Genomic DNA, 16,810 nt, shown 5'->3' with positions numbered 1-16,810 from the left:
GAAGGCTTTTAACTATCAGTTGAATTTCTTTATTAGACACAAAATTATTCAGGTTATCCATTTCTTTTTAAGAGAGTCTGTCTTTCACTTCATCTATGTAGTTGGATTTGTTGGTCTAAAAATGTATTTTACCTTCATTTTAGAGAGATATTTTCACCGTGTATAAAATTCTAAGTCAATAATTTCTTTCAAGAACTCTAAAATTGTCATCAATTATCTTTTAGTGGTAAAGTTTCTGCCATAAAGTTATTGGTTGTTCTTATCTTTGGTTCCTCTGCATGCAGTGTGTGTGTGTGTGTGTGTGTGTGTGTGCGTGTGTGTGTGTGTGTGTGTGTATGTGTTTATCCTTTGCTGCTTTGAAGATTTTTCTCTTTATCACTTCAGCAATTTGATTATGATGTACTGTACCTTGGTATGGTTTCTTTATATTTCTGTTTCTTGGGATTCACTGAGTTTCTTGGTCGCTAAGCTTACAGCTTTCATCAGATTTGGACAATTTTCAGGCATAATTATTTCTTCACATATTTTTTTCTGTCAGTTCTTGTCTGGGACACCAATTACGTGTAACTTATACCACTTGATATTGCCACACAGCTCACTGAGGTGGCTTTTTTTTTTCCCAGTCTTTTTTTCTCTCTGTTTATTTTCAAGAGTTTACGTTGCTCCATGGGTAATTTCTTCTACAATATCTAATTTGTTGTTCTTTCCCAACAGTATATACTTACATTTTTAATTTACTTTATCTGTAGATATTCCATTGGCTTTTTGTATATCTTCCATTTCTCCTCATTATAATCATGGTATTTTTTAGATCCTTGATGTATAGCAGCTGCTTTAAAATCCATACCTACTAATTCGATCATCTCTATAGTTTATGGATCTTTTATACTGATAGATTTTTATTTTGGTTATGGGTTATATTTTCCTGCTTATTTTCCTGACTGGTCATTTTGTATGGGATTCTGGATGTTGTAAAATTTACTTTGTTGGGCGATGAATTTTATATATTCCTTTAAATATGGTTGTTTCAGCATGCAGCTCAGTAACTTACAAATCAATTTGTATATTCAAGGCTTGTGTTTAAGATTTCTGATGGGTCTAGAACAGCTTTTATGGGGGAACTAATACAGCTACATGTTCTTGGAAAGTAGCTTTATGTACATGACAAGAGTGATAAATCTTTCCATCTGGGGATCTGATTTTTTGTAACATGTTCTAAGGGAACTTCTTGGCTTCCTTCCTTTTCCTCCTTCCAGACAGAACACAATCTAATATACCTCTGGGAAACCACAGCCCTCCTCAATTTCACCCCTGCTCAGACCAAGACCTAACCTAATCTACATACCTTATTTCTGTGGCCACAGTTGGGGGATGGGTGGGAAGGATGCTGATGGGGAGGGCAAAGAGGGAGAGGGACACAGAGAGACCCCTCTCTGTTCTACGTGGGAGCAGAGCCAAAGGAACAATTCTCTCTCTCTCTCTTTGTTTTAAAGCCTAATATGTGTTTCTGACTCATACCAAAACCCCCTTTTTTGGAGAGATGAAGGGGGAAGCAGCTTTAAGTCATAGTATTTATAACATAGAATGCTCCACTAGATTCTGTGCTACCACTAGAAATCATGGTAAAGTTTTGGGGTACATTCTGAGAGAGAAGTTGATTAAATGAATTAAACGCATAAAAAATGAACAATAAAAATATGTGAAATTCATTAAAAAAACAGTTGAAAGGACTGGGTATGTTTACTCTGAAAAAGAGAATATTTAAGGGGAAGTAGGAAAAAGGCACAAGAGCTATTTTCTGAGACTCAAAGGATAATTCCACAAAAAAGAAGGGCCTTATTTGTGTTGCTTCCAAGGACAAGTGGAGACACTTTGATTTCTGCCACAACATCATCCCTTGACCGGGCCTTCCACCCAAACCCAAAGCCATCCCTGGGTTCTCAGGGTCTGAGCTGCTGCTCGGTCTCATAGATAAAAGCCCGGGTTGTAGCATCTGGCAGGCTTAGATTGGAATTTCAGCTCTGTCACTTACAGAGTGTATAACCTTAGGGAACTTTAAAAAACAAACAAACAAACAAAACTTTTTCTCTAACCCCTCTTTTAAAATGGAGATAATTTCTCATTTCCGAATGGTTTTGCAGGCAAATGTAAAAACATATAGTAAGTATTCAATAAAAATCTGTTAAATGACTGAAAGAAATCTGTAATAGTTGAATGTCATAAGGTGTTAGATTTAAGCTAGAAATAAGGGAGATTCAAGCTATTTTAATGCTCCTTGAAGTACTGAGCTCCCTGTCTCTAAAACCATCCAAACAGAGACTAAGTAGTTGCTTGGCAAAAATGCTTTAAAGTTTTTTTTTTCCCTTTGTCTATATTTTTTTCCAAGCCTTTATTTTAAAGGGAACATTTCCAATGTCCATTCTAATGCTAATTCTCTCTTTAACCACAAGATGGCATTCAAGGTTCAATCTTTGAGGAGTCAAAGCCAGCATTCTGCCTTAAAAATGCATTAAATATAGAATTATGTAAATTTATAAAAACAATGTTTAACTTCAATAAGCCTGAAAGGATAGTACAAACATACATTAAATTAATGTATTCTGCATAAATATTTTCTATATAACTAGAGAAAAGGGAATCATGATATGCTAAAGAAAAATCTCATATTTTTGTGAGTTAGAACACTCACAGACTCAGATACAGGAACTTAGAAATAATATATATTAACTCATTAATTTCAAATACAGTACAGAAATGTCTGGGTGGCTCAGTCAGTTGGGCATCTGACTCTTGATTTCAGCTCAGATGATGATCTCACAATAGTGACATCGAGCCCTGCATCAGGCTCTGCGTTGGGTATGGAGCCTGCTTGAGATTCTCTCTCTTTTTCTCTCTCTCTTTCTCTCTGCCCCTCCCTTGCTCACACGCTCTCTCAAAATAAACAAATAAAAAATAAAAAATAAAATAAAATACAGTACAACTAGATCCATAGTATATTTTATAAATATAAGAAAGTTTTACAAAGGAGAAAGGAGCTCATATTGTTTAATAAGAGAATTTGAGATTGACCCCAAAAAACTTTCTCCACAAAACGTAGACTTGATTTGTGCTTGCAATTGGGTAGACAATATTTCCACATTACCTGAACATTTTAAGCTTTTAATAAGCCTATATTAATGGGCAAGTAGAAATAATTTAGTTTTCTTTTTTTTTTTTTCAGCGTTTTTTTATTTATTTTTGGGACAGAGAAAGACAGAGCATGAACGGGGGAGGGGCAGAGAGAGGGAGACACAGAATCAGAAACAGGCTCCAGGCTCCGAGCCATCAGCCCAGAGCCTGACGCGGGGCTCGAACTCACAGACCGCGAGATCGTGACCTGGCTGAAGTCGGACGCTTAACCGACTGCGCCACCCAGGCGCCCCAATAATTTAGTTTTCAAATACAATACATGTTTATCAGTAACTTAGGGCCAGTTGGTTAATGGGCATGCTTCTCTCAATGATTAGTAAACTGCAGATAATATCTACCTCTACTTTCCCAGAATTTCTGTAGAGAAACTTAGGGGTGACAATCCAGGTGAAAAGGGAGGCTAGGAATTTTGTCTTGAAGCTGTGTCCATATAACAAGGAAGTGGCTTCTCCTGGAGTGCAAGTTGATTTGCTATGGCTTTTTTTTTTTTTTTTTTAATGTTTATTTATTTTCGAGACAGAGAGACAGAGCATGAACAGGGGAGGGCCAGAGAGAGAGGGAGACACAGAATCTGAAGCAGGCTCCAGGCTCTGAGCCGTCAGCACAGAGCCTGACGCGGGGCTCGAACCCACGGACCGTGAGATCATGACCTGAGCTGAAGTTGGATGCTTAACCCACTGAGCCACCCAGGCGCCCCCGATTTGCTATGGCTTTGAAGGAGGCTGATGGGCACCACTGTGGAGTTACACTTAGCGGTACAGCTGTCAACTGTACAGCATGGCCAGTATTACATTAGGAGAAGAAAGAATGCCTGGCACACAGTAGATGCTTTGCCATTTAGTTCCCATTACCTCTGTACCCACCATGTGTAGACAGGAGCAATATTCTTTTTGAAAGCTACAAAGAATGCAAGACTCCAGAAAGGATAACTTTTGTTTAGATAACTTGCTGTCTGACAAAGCTTAGATTATTGGCACAGATACTTCCACTACCACATAAGTGATCACCAGCCATAGAGTATGACATAAACAGTTTTGTAAGGAAGAATATTCAAAAGAACAGCTTGCACTGCTTTCTGATTTTGTATCTTTCACTATTTCTCCAAAGAAAATAAACACAAACTACTGATTAGCCTCTAGATTCATATTCTTTACCATGTCTTCGTAGAAATAAAGCATTTGCTTGAATAGTCAAGAGACAGGCAAGGCAATGGGGGAGAGAAAAAGGCCTTAGAAATGATGGAATGACCAAACCAAATGATCAATTCATGAATATTCATGAGCTGCTTATAACGACAATGGGTTCCTAGTAATACTAAAAACATGTGTAAAACTTAAGAATTTGCAAAAAATATTCATAACAGTTTATTTATATTTCCAATTTTCAATCACTCTTCTGCCATCACACCCTCAGAATTCCCCAAACAGAACCATTATCTATTAGAATTAGCCTTAAAAGAAGTCAGCATCTACATTTAATTTTTCTAAAAATTAACTGCCTTCACATTTAATTCAACTATTAAGTAGGGAAAAAGGGTAAGTATGCATCATTCAACAAACACGACTGAGTGCCTGCAAGATGCCAGGTCCCGTACTAAGGTCAGGGAAAACAAAGCTACAATAATGGCCTTGCCCTGGTCATTCTCCATAAACAGATGAATGTCTACACCGCAGTTGCTGAAACAGCCCGAAGAGTGCTATGGAAGGAGAGAGTAGGAGGATGTGGAAGCCTGAGTCAGGGACCCTTTCACAAATAGATGTTGGGCTGGATCTTCACGCCATCCTCGTGATGGACTTTGTCAGGCAGGAGAGATGATTATAGAGTGGAAAAGAGAAAAGAACCATGTGTATAATGGAACTAAAATAAATGTGGTCACGATAGGTGGCGCTGCCTGTTTCCTAACCTGGGAAAATGTTACCATTTTTACCTGCTTATGACAGAGACTATTTTCATTGTGTGAAAAGTTGGGGAGGGGCGTGGGTTTTTGTCTCCCCCTCTCCTCAGGAACTAATATTTATTGAGTGTCAACACTATATGATTATATTTATAAACAATCTCACTCAAGAGATCAAATGCAAAACTACTTTGCAAGGTAACTAATGCTATCTCTATTTAACAGCTAAGGAAACAAGCTGAGAGTGGGTAAGAATTTCTCTAAGATCCGTGTGACCCTAAAGCCCATGCTTTCCCCCATGCAACCTCCAAAGAAAGATGTTCCATTTGAAACTGGAACTAGGGCCACAGTGGACAAAGCCTGAATCATAGTGAATCTTTCGAGTACTTACTGCATACCAGATACTGTTTGAAGAGACTTGCATGCATTAATGTATTAATCCTCACAATCTCCTTGAGGGGTAGGTATAGTTATTACTGCCATTTAACAGATAAGGAAACTGAGGCACAAAGAAGTCAGATAACTTGCCCTGAGTTGGTCAAAGAGATGGTAATTGGCAGAGCCAAGATTGAAGTGCAGACAGTCTGGCTCCCTGGTCCCTGTGCTTAAGGATTCCACATTCCACCTTTTCACTCAGACCAGAGCCTAACTCTAGACCACCAGCAAAGACCCTGCTGGGAAACATATCCCAGGCAGAAGGCACAAAGTGGTGAAGAGGTCTTATGTCCCGAAATAATAGTGAGAAAAAAGAACTTGGTGTGGCTTAAGAATCAAGTCTTGATTGATGAGGAGTTGGGAGGACAGTAGGAGGAGGGATATGAAGCAGGAAAGATAGGTCTTTCTCCTTAATACTATGCAGATGAAAGGTTGTTAATTTGCATTTTCTGGGTTTTTTTAAATAGGAAATTTCAAGCCAAGGAAAGCATTTTCAATATTAAAGCAGAGAAATGCATAATGACATTATATTACATGCATGTATAGACCAATTACTTGCTTGCAAAGATGCTCAACCATTTGCTACTTGAGACTCTATGAATTGACCACTTTATTATATTGTATTTTGATCAAACATGAGACTTCTAATAATTATTTGAAAAGAAGTTGGTGCAACATACTTTAGGTTTTTGTAACCTCTTGTGGCATATTTATGCCACAATAAAATTATTCAGCTAAATGTAATATCTTCTAAAAACTTTGTTGTTTTTAAACTAATCAACTCCAAAATTTAAAAGAAGCAATTATCATTTGATCTAAATATATTCTCATCAACCACCAGATGGCATAAGGTGTGAGAGTTTTATTCTGACAGGGTCAACCACACACATGATAATTTCAACTATAACTTCAAAATAATGTATTTGGAAAAATGTTCTAGCACTCAAACAGCTCACAATTATTTCAGCCATATGTAGAAGTGGATGGATAAGTTGAAAATGACATAGTCCTACTTTTTCTAAATTTTGGGTTCTGTGATCATAATGAATCAATGATCAAACAAATAAAACAAAGCAGTTCTGTTACAGGAAATAAAAAAGGAAGTCATGTCAAAACAAAATTAACCTTATGTTCTAAGTAGCTTTCTTTAACTCTAAATGAAACTTGAAACATGCCTTCATGAAAAAACCATGCCTGTATGCTTCAATTTCTGCTGTAAAAAAACTTTTTCTATGTCCTATAATTTATTCTGAAGGTAGAAAAGTATCAAATGCAACAGCTTTTCTCCACTCTGGCTTGAAGGGAAGCTGTCACAGAAGTCAACTGAAAAAAAGAATATCCAGGTGAAAAACCCAATCTGAACTACGATGTTAAAAGGGAAAATATATATGTTTTAAGAAACTCAATTTCTTTTTAAAAACGTTTTAAATGTTTATTTTTGAGAGAGAGAGAGAGAGAGAGACAGAGAGAGAGAGAGATTGAGAAATAAGGACAGAGAGAGAGGGAGACACAGAGTTCGAAGCAGGCTCCAGTCTCTGAGCTGTCAGCACAGAGCCTGAAGCAAGGCTCAAAATCATGAACCACAAGATCATGACCTGAGCTGAAGTTGGACTCTTAACTGACTGAACCACCTAGGCGCACCTAAGAACTTCAATTTCTACAGAAATTCAAAACACAGTACATTATTTTTATTAATCCTGTATATCCTTCTAGAAATAAACAATCACATTGATAACAAGCCAAAACTGAGCTAAATGAGGTAAATGCAAAAAATACAAAACAAAACAAAACTCCCCTAGTGTTTAACTCCCTTAGTGTTGTGTAGCACATTCACCAAGTCCTTTGAAATAAGCACACCAGAATAAATAACTACGATAGCCTAGTCAAACCACAGAGCTCAGATGCAATCTTTTTCCAGCATGATGAAAAGGCAAAACTGCCTTTAGGAGTCAAGAGACCAAAGATGAGATTAAGATCTCTTCTCTAATGTGGTCTAATAGTCAACGATTTCTGAAGATACTATACTAATTTTATATTTTACTAGATGCTTCCCCATTAGATGAAATATATTTGGTTCTTGAATGAAAAGTCCATAGATGATGAAAAGATATTTGGAACTATGAGAAGGATGAAAAGCTAACTGGTGACACAGAAACAGGATGTACTTTTTGTTTTTTTGTTTTTTTTTTTCTGATTTCTAAGTCATATGATAATGAGGATAATGGGAATTGGAGTAAGAGAAGTAATGCGGAGGGTGTTGTGAGAGTCCTTCACTGTGGCACATGTCCAACTTTATTTTTGGCCGCCAATAGGTGAACATTAATAAAGGGAACCCTCATTAAAGTGAAGTTGGGGGGCCAGAAGGTGGAGCCGTACTACCCAATTTCAATTACAGGAAGAACTGTCCATTATAGACCCCAACAGAAGAATCATCAGCAGGAAAGAATCATCAATTACAGATACCATCAGGGAAAGATGTACATTGCTTCTCCTATAAGAAACTGACTGCACCAGCAACTTAGCCAATGAGAAACTGTCATCATCCTGAACACGTGCTTTCAAAACAACTCCTCTCAACTTATTCCTTCTCTATAAAATCATGTTCCTCTTCCTTTGTTTGTTGGACTAGCCCTGTGGTTTTGACCTGGATTTCAAGTCCTAAATTGCAATTCTCTGCTATTCCCGAATAAACCCATTTTTGCTGGTCAAATAAATTTTAAAGGTTAACAGTAGCAAAGATATTTCCCACCTAGGTTCATAGGAAAGGGAAAAAGATGCTTCTTATTCTCGTTCTTATGTTTAGAAAAGGGCATCCGTTGTTACTTCCAAAGACTTCTTTTGATGGTTCAGCTAGACAGTAGAAAGCAGAATGATAGATGTTTTGAGTTAAGAAGATAATCAAATTACTTACTTTAGATTCCATTCTCTAGGATGTTTTAATTCAAGTTTCTTCCATTTATGATACTCTCTAATAAAATGTGGATCTTCAGGCACTGAAATTAGAGTTTTGAAAAAGGTTCAAAGTTTAAAATAATTCACTTTTAATTAAGTTGATATGTGGCAATGATGTATACTATATAGTTCAAGTCAAATTACAATGCTCACTTTCCAAATTTCTTCCTTTTACTTGAACTTTGTATTATTGGATATTTGAAATAAGTAGATTTTTCTTCAAAATTTCCATTATAGTGACATTTGTTTATATATCTTTTATAGTAATGAAGAAGGTGTTAAAATAACTCATATAGAAACTACAGACACCACAGTTTAACAAAATTCGAACTCAGCACCAGAAGTAAAAATATAAAAGTGACATTATAGGTCTTGATCTTTCACAAAGCAAGAATCTACAATGGATAATCATCCATTCCAGCCTCTGAATGAATCCCTTGCCAACGACAGAAAACTCTCCTCTCTGTTGTTGGGAAACTGCCTTTTCCATTGTCAGACAGTAAAGTCACATTGTCTTTCCTTAACCTGAGTGCTGAGTCTTTACTGGTCCTAGTTCAGATCTCTGCTGTAATACTGACCAGGTTCATCCCTTCCCCATGTGAGAGAGTCCTTCTAAAATTTGAAGATACCTATCAGAGCCTCAGTTCCCTCAACTTTATCTTAAGATAATGGTTTTCTAGGGACCTAATCATCCTCACCATCCTGGTGGTGAACTTTGCTAACGTTCCTATTAAAGTTTACGTCCAGAACTGGCTCCGGATCTTGATTTCTTTTGAATAGCAAAGATTTAAGTGGGTTACTACCTCTCTTGATCTGTGTGCTATGCTTCTATCACTTCAGCTCAGATCTGCATTAATATTTTCTGAAAATCAAAGTACACAATTTCCTCATATGTTTGTGCTTAATTATAAGCCTTATGCCTTCAATAAAATTAACAAAAAATTTACTGAAAGTCAGATCATACACACAAACATATCTATCTATCTATCTATCTATCTATCTATCTACCTATCATCTCCCTGTTTCTTGTAATTGTCCTGGGTTTATAGTCTTGAACTATTTAACCAACTAGATGCTCTCCTCCAGTCTTATCTGGAGCTTCCTTCTAAACAATGATTGATTAACTGTTGCTAGTTTGGTGAATTATGTCATTGATAGAAACATTTAAATTGAATAGTACTCATTTTCTTCTATTAATATTATTTTAGCCAGCAGTGTTCCTGTCTATTCTTTGATTTCTTTTCCTCCTTCAAACACACACAAGTACACATACATACATGCTTTTTTTTTTTAATTTTTTTAACGTTTATTTATTTTTGAGACAGAGAGAGACAGAGAGAGACAGAGCACGAACAGGGGAGGGTCAGAGAGAGAGGGAGACACAGAATCTGAAACAGGCTCCAGGCTCTGAGCAGTCAGCACAGAGCCCGACATGGGGCTCGAACTCACGGACCACGAGATCGTGACCTGAGCCAAAGTCGGACGCTTAACCGACTGAGCCACCTCGCATACATACATGCTCTTCTAGGCTTTATACTTCATACTCCTACTTCTACTATTTGGATTTATACTTCTCCCTTCCTTTATATTAAGGAAGCAAATATGAGCTCCTTAAGGTTCTTAGTAAGGTCTCATTATTTCCTTTAGATGATTATAATAACTACTATTAACAGAGTTAATAGTACTTACTGCACATTGGGCATCTGTAAAGAAGGTACGTAGTGGTTACCATTGCAATATACACTTTACAGATGAACAAACAGAAAATTTGAGTAATGTCTTCTCATTGGGACTATTCATTACCACTTAGATGAAATTTAAATTTGAGGTTTCTATTCAAGGATAATTCATGTTGCCTTATTTTTTTTTGAAATTGCCCTTCCTACATTTTCTTTTCTTTTTTTTTTTTTTAATTTTTTTTTTCAACGTTTTTTATTTATTTTTGGGACAGAGAGAGACAGAGCATGAACGGGGGAGGGGCAGAGAGAGAGGGAGACACAGAATCGGAAACAGGCTCCGAGCCATCAGCCCAGAGCCTGACGCGGGGCTCGAACTCACGGACTGCGAGATCGTGACCTGGCTGAAGTCGGACGCTTCACCGACTGCGCCACCCAGGCGCCCCTCTACATTTTCTATTTGAATATGTGCATCAGTCTCTTCCTTATATATTATGAAACCCCAAATGGCATGGTCATCCTTCCTGGAATATTTCCATTAATTTTATATCACTGACTCATTTTCTTCATTGCTTTCTCTACTATCTGAGAGCTGAAAATTGCCACAGTATTTGTACAGACTTTTATTTTAATGCTTCCTATTTTATCCCCATAATTTTCTCATTCACCTGTTCTTGTACCATCTGATCATAAACTTCTCAAAAAGCTTATCATAATATGTATGTATCTAGACATAGAAGATGATAAATGAGTGATATTGAGGGAGATAATTAAGGGGCGGGGGATTGTGAGAGCGAGCAGGAGGAAAGGACCAGTGAAATTTCGTCAGTTCTTGAAGCTAAAATTCCCCATCATGACCATATCTTGTCTTTGTGGCAGTTCTGTAGTCTCTGGTAGAAAATCATCTATTGACTCCATGATAAACTTCTTTCTTCCCTTCCTTCTAAGGATAACTGGGCGTCACCTTTACTTTGTTTTTGCCATGACACATTTCTTAGGCAACATCTGTATAGGTTGATCTACATTTTTTTCCACTGCTGGGACTGTCACATCCAAAGAAATGTAGTAGCATCAATTTGCCTTAGCATGCTTTGTTTTCACATGTATTATCTCATACTACATAGAACAACTTAAAATAGATTGGAATGTTTCTTTCAATGAATAGAAATTTAAAAATGAGGTACAAAGAGTTAAGTGACTAACCTAAATTCACTTAACTGTAAGTGGCAGAACTAGTACAGGGCAACTTCCAACATCATACTCTTCCCACTGCAGCCTTTCCAACCTTGGTTGCACATTGTAATCACCTGGGGAGCTTTAAAAACTACTACTGCCAGGTCCTGCTCCCGGAGATCCTGATGTAATTAGTCTGGGGTGTGCCTTTTACATGGGAATTTTTACAAGTTCCTCTGGTGGTTCTAATGAGTAGTCAAGACCGAGAAGCACTGCATTAGAATTAGATAATGCTGCCTCTTGCATCTAAATGCATTCGGGAGACACTTGCCCTGATTGCTGGCTCAAAGACTCAAAGAATGGAAGTCTTCTAGGGTGAAAGCAAACATCCCCATGATGCTTCAGGGTGTCTGGTCTGTCTGATGACAGCAAACAAACACCAGGAAGCCTCCACTCAGTATTACAGGGTACACTGGTCTGAAGGGATTTTTTTCCTTTAACATAAACATTTCCTTATGGGAATCATATTCTGTCATTAAAGGTGCTGTTACCCACAACCATATGTATTCGTTTGTTCTCTGCCAAACTTTTATTTGCCATTCTATACTGATGGATAGAGAACAGAGGATCATCAGTGCATTTCCCCATATGATTGCCTATGATTATAAACTAATAATCATAATTATTGAAAAATGTACTGCATATACTGCAGAGTTTGAATTTACATCTCAGGCTATAGAGAGATAGCATTTTTATATAATATTATGGAGGCAGTTTTAGTATGTGAAAAAGAGCAATAAACGTAGAGTCAGAGGAATTGGTTCAAGTCAAGAGTCAGAACCTACTTGTACTAATAATAAGCACACTTACTGAGCACTCACTATGTGCTAGGCACTGTTGTAAGTACTTCAGTGCTATGAGGTATGTGCTATAATTTTTCTCATTTTACAGACGAGGGAACTGACAGGATAAGAAACTTACCCAAGGTCACACAGCTACTAAATGGAAGAACCAGGATTAAATATCAGCAATTTGGTTCCAGAATTTACACTCTTTATCAATGTATAATATTCCCTCTTACCTGTGTGACCTTAGGTAAATTTCTTAGCTGCTCTTGGTCTTGGTTTTTTCATCTGTAAGACAGAGTGATAACAGTAATAATGCCTGGTTCATAGTGTTGACATACTACTATACATGACATATATTGGTTGACAAATGAATAAAAGAGTAAGATTGGGATGATCAAAAAATAATGGAGAGTATACTTTGTAAACTGTATTGTGCATGTATACACTTACCATTATTTTGGCACACATAACTATGGGTAGATTTGTTGCACAAAGATATGGAAAAGAGTTAATACCCCAAATCAAAATACAACCACTCATCAATATTCATAAAAAAGCTTTCAAAAATATGCACAAGAATTTCATAATCTTTCCAGTGATAAGGATGTAACTGTAGAAGCTGAAGTTATTAGAAGTTTCCCTTTGATTTCTTAGTGCTTGAAGAAGCATTCTATATGAAAGCTTAATCTTTATTACACACAAAATTAGGCCGTTAAAAAAGAGTATTGGATCTCATCTAGCTGAATTATCCAAAGACAAAATGGCCAGCAGCATATGTAAGGTTTAAATTTAAATTCAATTTTTAAAACAATGTTTATTTATTTTGAGAGAGAGTGTGTAAGCATGCAAGCAGGGGGAGGGGAAAACAGAGAGGGAGAGAGACTATCCCAAGCAGGCTCTGCACTGTAAGTACAGAGCTTGATACTTACACCGGGCTCGATCTTACCAATCATGAGATCATGACCTGAGCCAAAATCAAGAGTTGGATGCTTGACCGACTGAGCCACCCAGTCACCCCTAAGTTTAATTTGTAAAAATAAAATGCTTATTATTACTGAAGGAAACCTCCTGAAACATTCTTATAACAAATCCCTAGAGGAAGAATAGGCAGGGTGATTGTGAAATCTTGTTCCAAAGGTTAGAATCAAAGTCTCTGAAATTCTTCTGAGCTAGAGGTAGCCACTAAAGCTCACAAAAAGGTTTGAATTACATACTAAGTTAGTGATAGATGTAGAAAGGAGAACCAAGTTAAACATTTTGGTGGCAAGTCTTTTAAAGAAGAAACTGTAGTCAGTGGTGCTTAATTAATTTCTTTCATTTTTAGTTGTTGTTTATCGCAACACAATTATTTCCAAATTTCTTTAAGTTCTGGCATGTGCCGCTATTATTATTAGTAGTAGTAGTAGGCTTCATGCCCAGTGAAGAACCCAAGGTGGGGCTCAAACCCACAATCATGTGAGATCATGACCTGAGCCAAGATCAAGAGTCAGACACTCAACCGACTGAGCCACCCAGGTGCCCCTATTTTTTTTTTTTCTTAGCAGTTTGGAGTTTCCAAATGTTTCTGTATATTTACATGTTATTCCAAAAAGCACCATTCTTCTTCTTCTTCTCCTCCTCCTCCTTTTTTTTTTTTTAGAGAAAAAGAGAGCATGTGAGTGGGGGAAAGGGGCAGAGAGAAAGAGAATCTTAAGCAGGTTCCACATTCAGTGAAGAACCTGGGATCATTACCTGAGCTGAAACCAAGAGTCAGTTGCTCAGCAAACCGGGCCACCCAGGTGCCTCTTCCATAAAGCACCATTCTCAACCAGTTCGTTTGTTTTATGGTTGAAGGAGTTGGATGTTGAGTTGTTCCCTAGAATGTGCCAATTGCCTCTCTACCCCTTGTTTGTTAAGGGTTCCTGCCTCCTGGAACCTATCTGAGTTCCTCGGTGCCTCCACATAGGAGGTACTCAAGATGTGTTTGCCGAGTTGACTAAGCAGGACCCAAACACATATCTTTGAAATGAAGTGTACTTTGAAATATTCATCTTTGAAATATTCATGTACTCTGGTATCAAAAGTAATAAAATTCTTTATAGTGATAGAGTTGCTAAAGATTGTGTTTCTTAAAGCACCTTTAATCATTTTTCTTAACCACAAATCTATGATAAGTGAGGAAGGTAATATGTGATCACAAAATAATAACTAACATCCTGAAAGAACATGTAATTTCTTAGAAGTTATTGATCTAATTTATCTTTTTAATATTTGTTAAGCTTAGTATTGTTTTGTTCTCTAATTTGTGTCTTAAAACTACACACTTTTTTTTTTTGGTGATATTTTGTTCTATTGAAACCAAATATGAGCCTATCACAATGGTGAGATGCAAGTTGATGAGACCACAATTAAGGCAGTGGTCATCAGGATGGAGTGGAAAGGGAAACATTTTTTTTTCTTTAGAGCAGGGGAAGGGGGTAGAGGGAGAGAGAGAGAGTATCTTAAGCAGGACCCCTACATGGGGTTTGATCCCACAATCCTGGGATCATGACCCAAGCGGAAATCAACAGTCGGTCATTCAACCGACTGAGCCACGCAGGTGCCCTGAAGGAGGAACTTTCTTAATGTTGTAGGAGATAAAGTAAACAAGGCTTAATCTGGGAGACAGAGAGTTCTAGGAAATGTCTTTGATTCTGGTTTAGGCAAGTAAATGCAATAATGGTGATCTACCCCTAACCCAGAGAGCTAATAAAGGAGGGAGGCTAAGTTTTGGGGCAAGATAATGAATTCGCTTTGGGATATCTTAAGTAGGAGATGCCTGTAACACATGTAGGTGGGATGTCCAATGCACAGTTATAAATATGCATGCAGAATTCAGAAGAGGCGTTGGCTAGAAATGAGGCTTTGAGAATTATTGGCAGGTAGGCTAATGAAAACCATGGTGATAGCTGAGGTCTCTCAAAAGAGAGTGGGCAGAGAGAACTGAATGAAGAAGATTTTGCTAGAGGTGCCTGGGTGGCTCAGTCAGTTGAGTGTCTGACTCTTAACTTCCCATTGGGTCATGATCCCATGGTCGTGAGATCATACCCGCATTGGGCCCCATGTCGGGCTCCAAGCTGAGTGTAAAGCCTGCTTGGGATTCTCTTTCTCTTTTGTTCCCTTTCTGCCCCTCCCCCACTCGCATGTGCTTTGTCTCTTTCTCTCTCTCTCTCTCTAATAAAAAAAAGTTTTTGCTAAAGAAAGAGGCAGGGGAGCACTGAGGAGGGGAGGAGACAAACCATGGATGATGGTGTCATCTAACTCAAGGAAGGCATAGCAAATGAGAGTACAAGTAAAGATAAAGACTAAAAGGTTGGGGCGCCTGGCTGGCTCGGTTGGTGCGACTCTTGATCTCAGGGTTGTGAGTTTGAGCACCACACCGGGCGAGGAGCCCACTTAAAATTAAAAAAGAAAGTTATCACTGAGCCTGGGAGTTAGAATGTCATGGGTAACTTCAGAATGCATCATTTCAGCAGGACAGACTGGATAACCTACTTGGATCCAAATAATTAAACAGCACACAAAAGATTCAATTAAATAAGACCAGTAAGCTGTCTGGCTCTCCGCTTTTGCCTTTTTGGCTCCTAATGTATGATGGCAACAGGTGATTCGTCCCTAGGTTGATCACTGAAAGCCCTAGGCTCCTATGTTTTCTTGTTGTCTTTCTACTTAATACTCTCTCTGGCTTTGAGGATAATTGTGTTTAGAATCAAAAAGGCTCCTCTTGCTATGAAGGCTTCTTTTTGGGGTGAAGGGAGTAAAGTAAGCCTCATGAGACTGAGGACTTCATCTTTTATTCCTCCAAATGTCTATCTTTCCTTCTGGCTTTTAAGAAGACTGCAGTCCAGGGCTCTGTACAAAAGAGGAACCAAATTAATAGATGTTGAATGATTCATAGATAGAGGCAACAGAGAAGTTTATCACCTTCAGATTACAAATATATGTCAATTAGTCTTTGAAAGCAAGACAAGTTGAGAATAATTAAGAGATTAGTATATACCAAAAGGACATAAGATAAGGCTAGATCACCTTACATGGACTTCTATAATACTCTGTGGCTTTGGATGTGGCTATTCCAGACCATGTCTTGTAGTAATCATTAAATGAGACTGCCTTAGTTGATCTGAAAATATACATAAAAATCAGGCAATGAGTATTTGCAAGTTTGCTTTTTAAAATTATTTTATCAGATTGGACAGTTTCAGATAACAATATCTTGCCGTAAGACAGTAAACTCATTTGCAGTTTCTAATAAGTGATCTAACATTAATTTCTGCACTAACACATAAAAATCACAAAAAGAAAATCTTGCCAAACATATTTCAAAGATAAATGTAAAATGCGCATCCATGTGCATATTATAAAGAGGAAAATATAGGTTTAAGATATCTGCCTTTCATGACTAACATCAAAAAAAGAATTTTAAGAAAAGCATCAGATTTGCATGTTTTCTCTTTCTTCAATAAACTGTTTTCTTAAAAAAAAAAAAAAAAAAAAAAAAGAGGTTAGAGTGGGAGAGAGCCAAAGCATAAGAGACTGTTAAAAACTGAGAACAAACTGAGGGTTGATGGGGGGTGGGAGGGAGGGCAGGGTGGGTGATGGGTATTGAGGAGGGCACCTTTTGG

At 37.6% G+C, this 16,810-nt stretch overlaps 1 protein-coding gene across 8 annotated transcripts in view; it reads right to left on the bottom strand.

Moving 5' to 3' along the window:
- UBE2U (ubiquitin conjugating enzyme E2 U) overlaps nucleotides 1-16,810 on the bottom strand; it is a 59,042-nt gene that overhangs the window by 16,128 nt on the left and 26,104 nt on the right. For 3 of the 8 annotated variants that reach the window (XM_042952999.1, XM_042952998.1, XM_042953006.1), the window contains 2 exons: nucleotides 16,220-16,308; nucleotides 8,430-8,511 (listed from right to left, as the gene is read on the bottom strand). In XM_042952999.1, the coding sequence (XP_042808933.1) occupies nucleotides 8,430-8,511; nucleotides 16,220-16,308 (171 nt within the window). Of the gene's footprint in view, nucleotides 1-8,425; nucleotides 8,512-12,400; nucleotides 12,453-15,422; nucleotides 16,038-16,214; nucleotides 16,309-16,810 lie in introns of those variants that run through there. The other 5 variants (XM_042953002.1, XM_042953005.1, XM_042953001.1 and 2 more) reach the window with 5 other exon arrangements.

The sequence above is a fragment of the Panthera leo genome, chromosome C1 (assembly GCF_018350215.1).
Source record: "Panthera leo isolate Ple1 chromosome C1, P.leo_Ple1_pat1.1, whole genome shotgun sequence".
Taxonomy (NCBI): domain Eukaryota; kingdom Metazoa; phylum Chordata; class Mammalia; order Carnivora; family Felidae; genus Panthera; species Panthera leo.
Note: the sequence above shows the minus strand (reverse complement) of the source record. Positions and strands in the feature narration are given on the sequence as shown.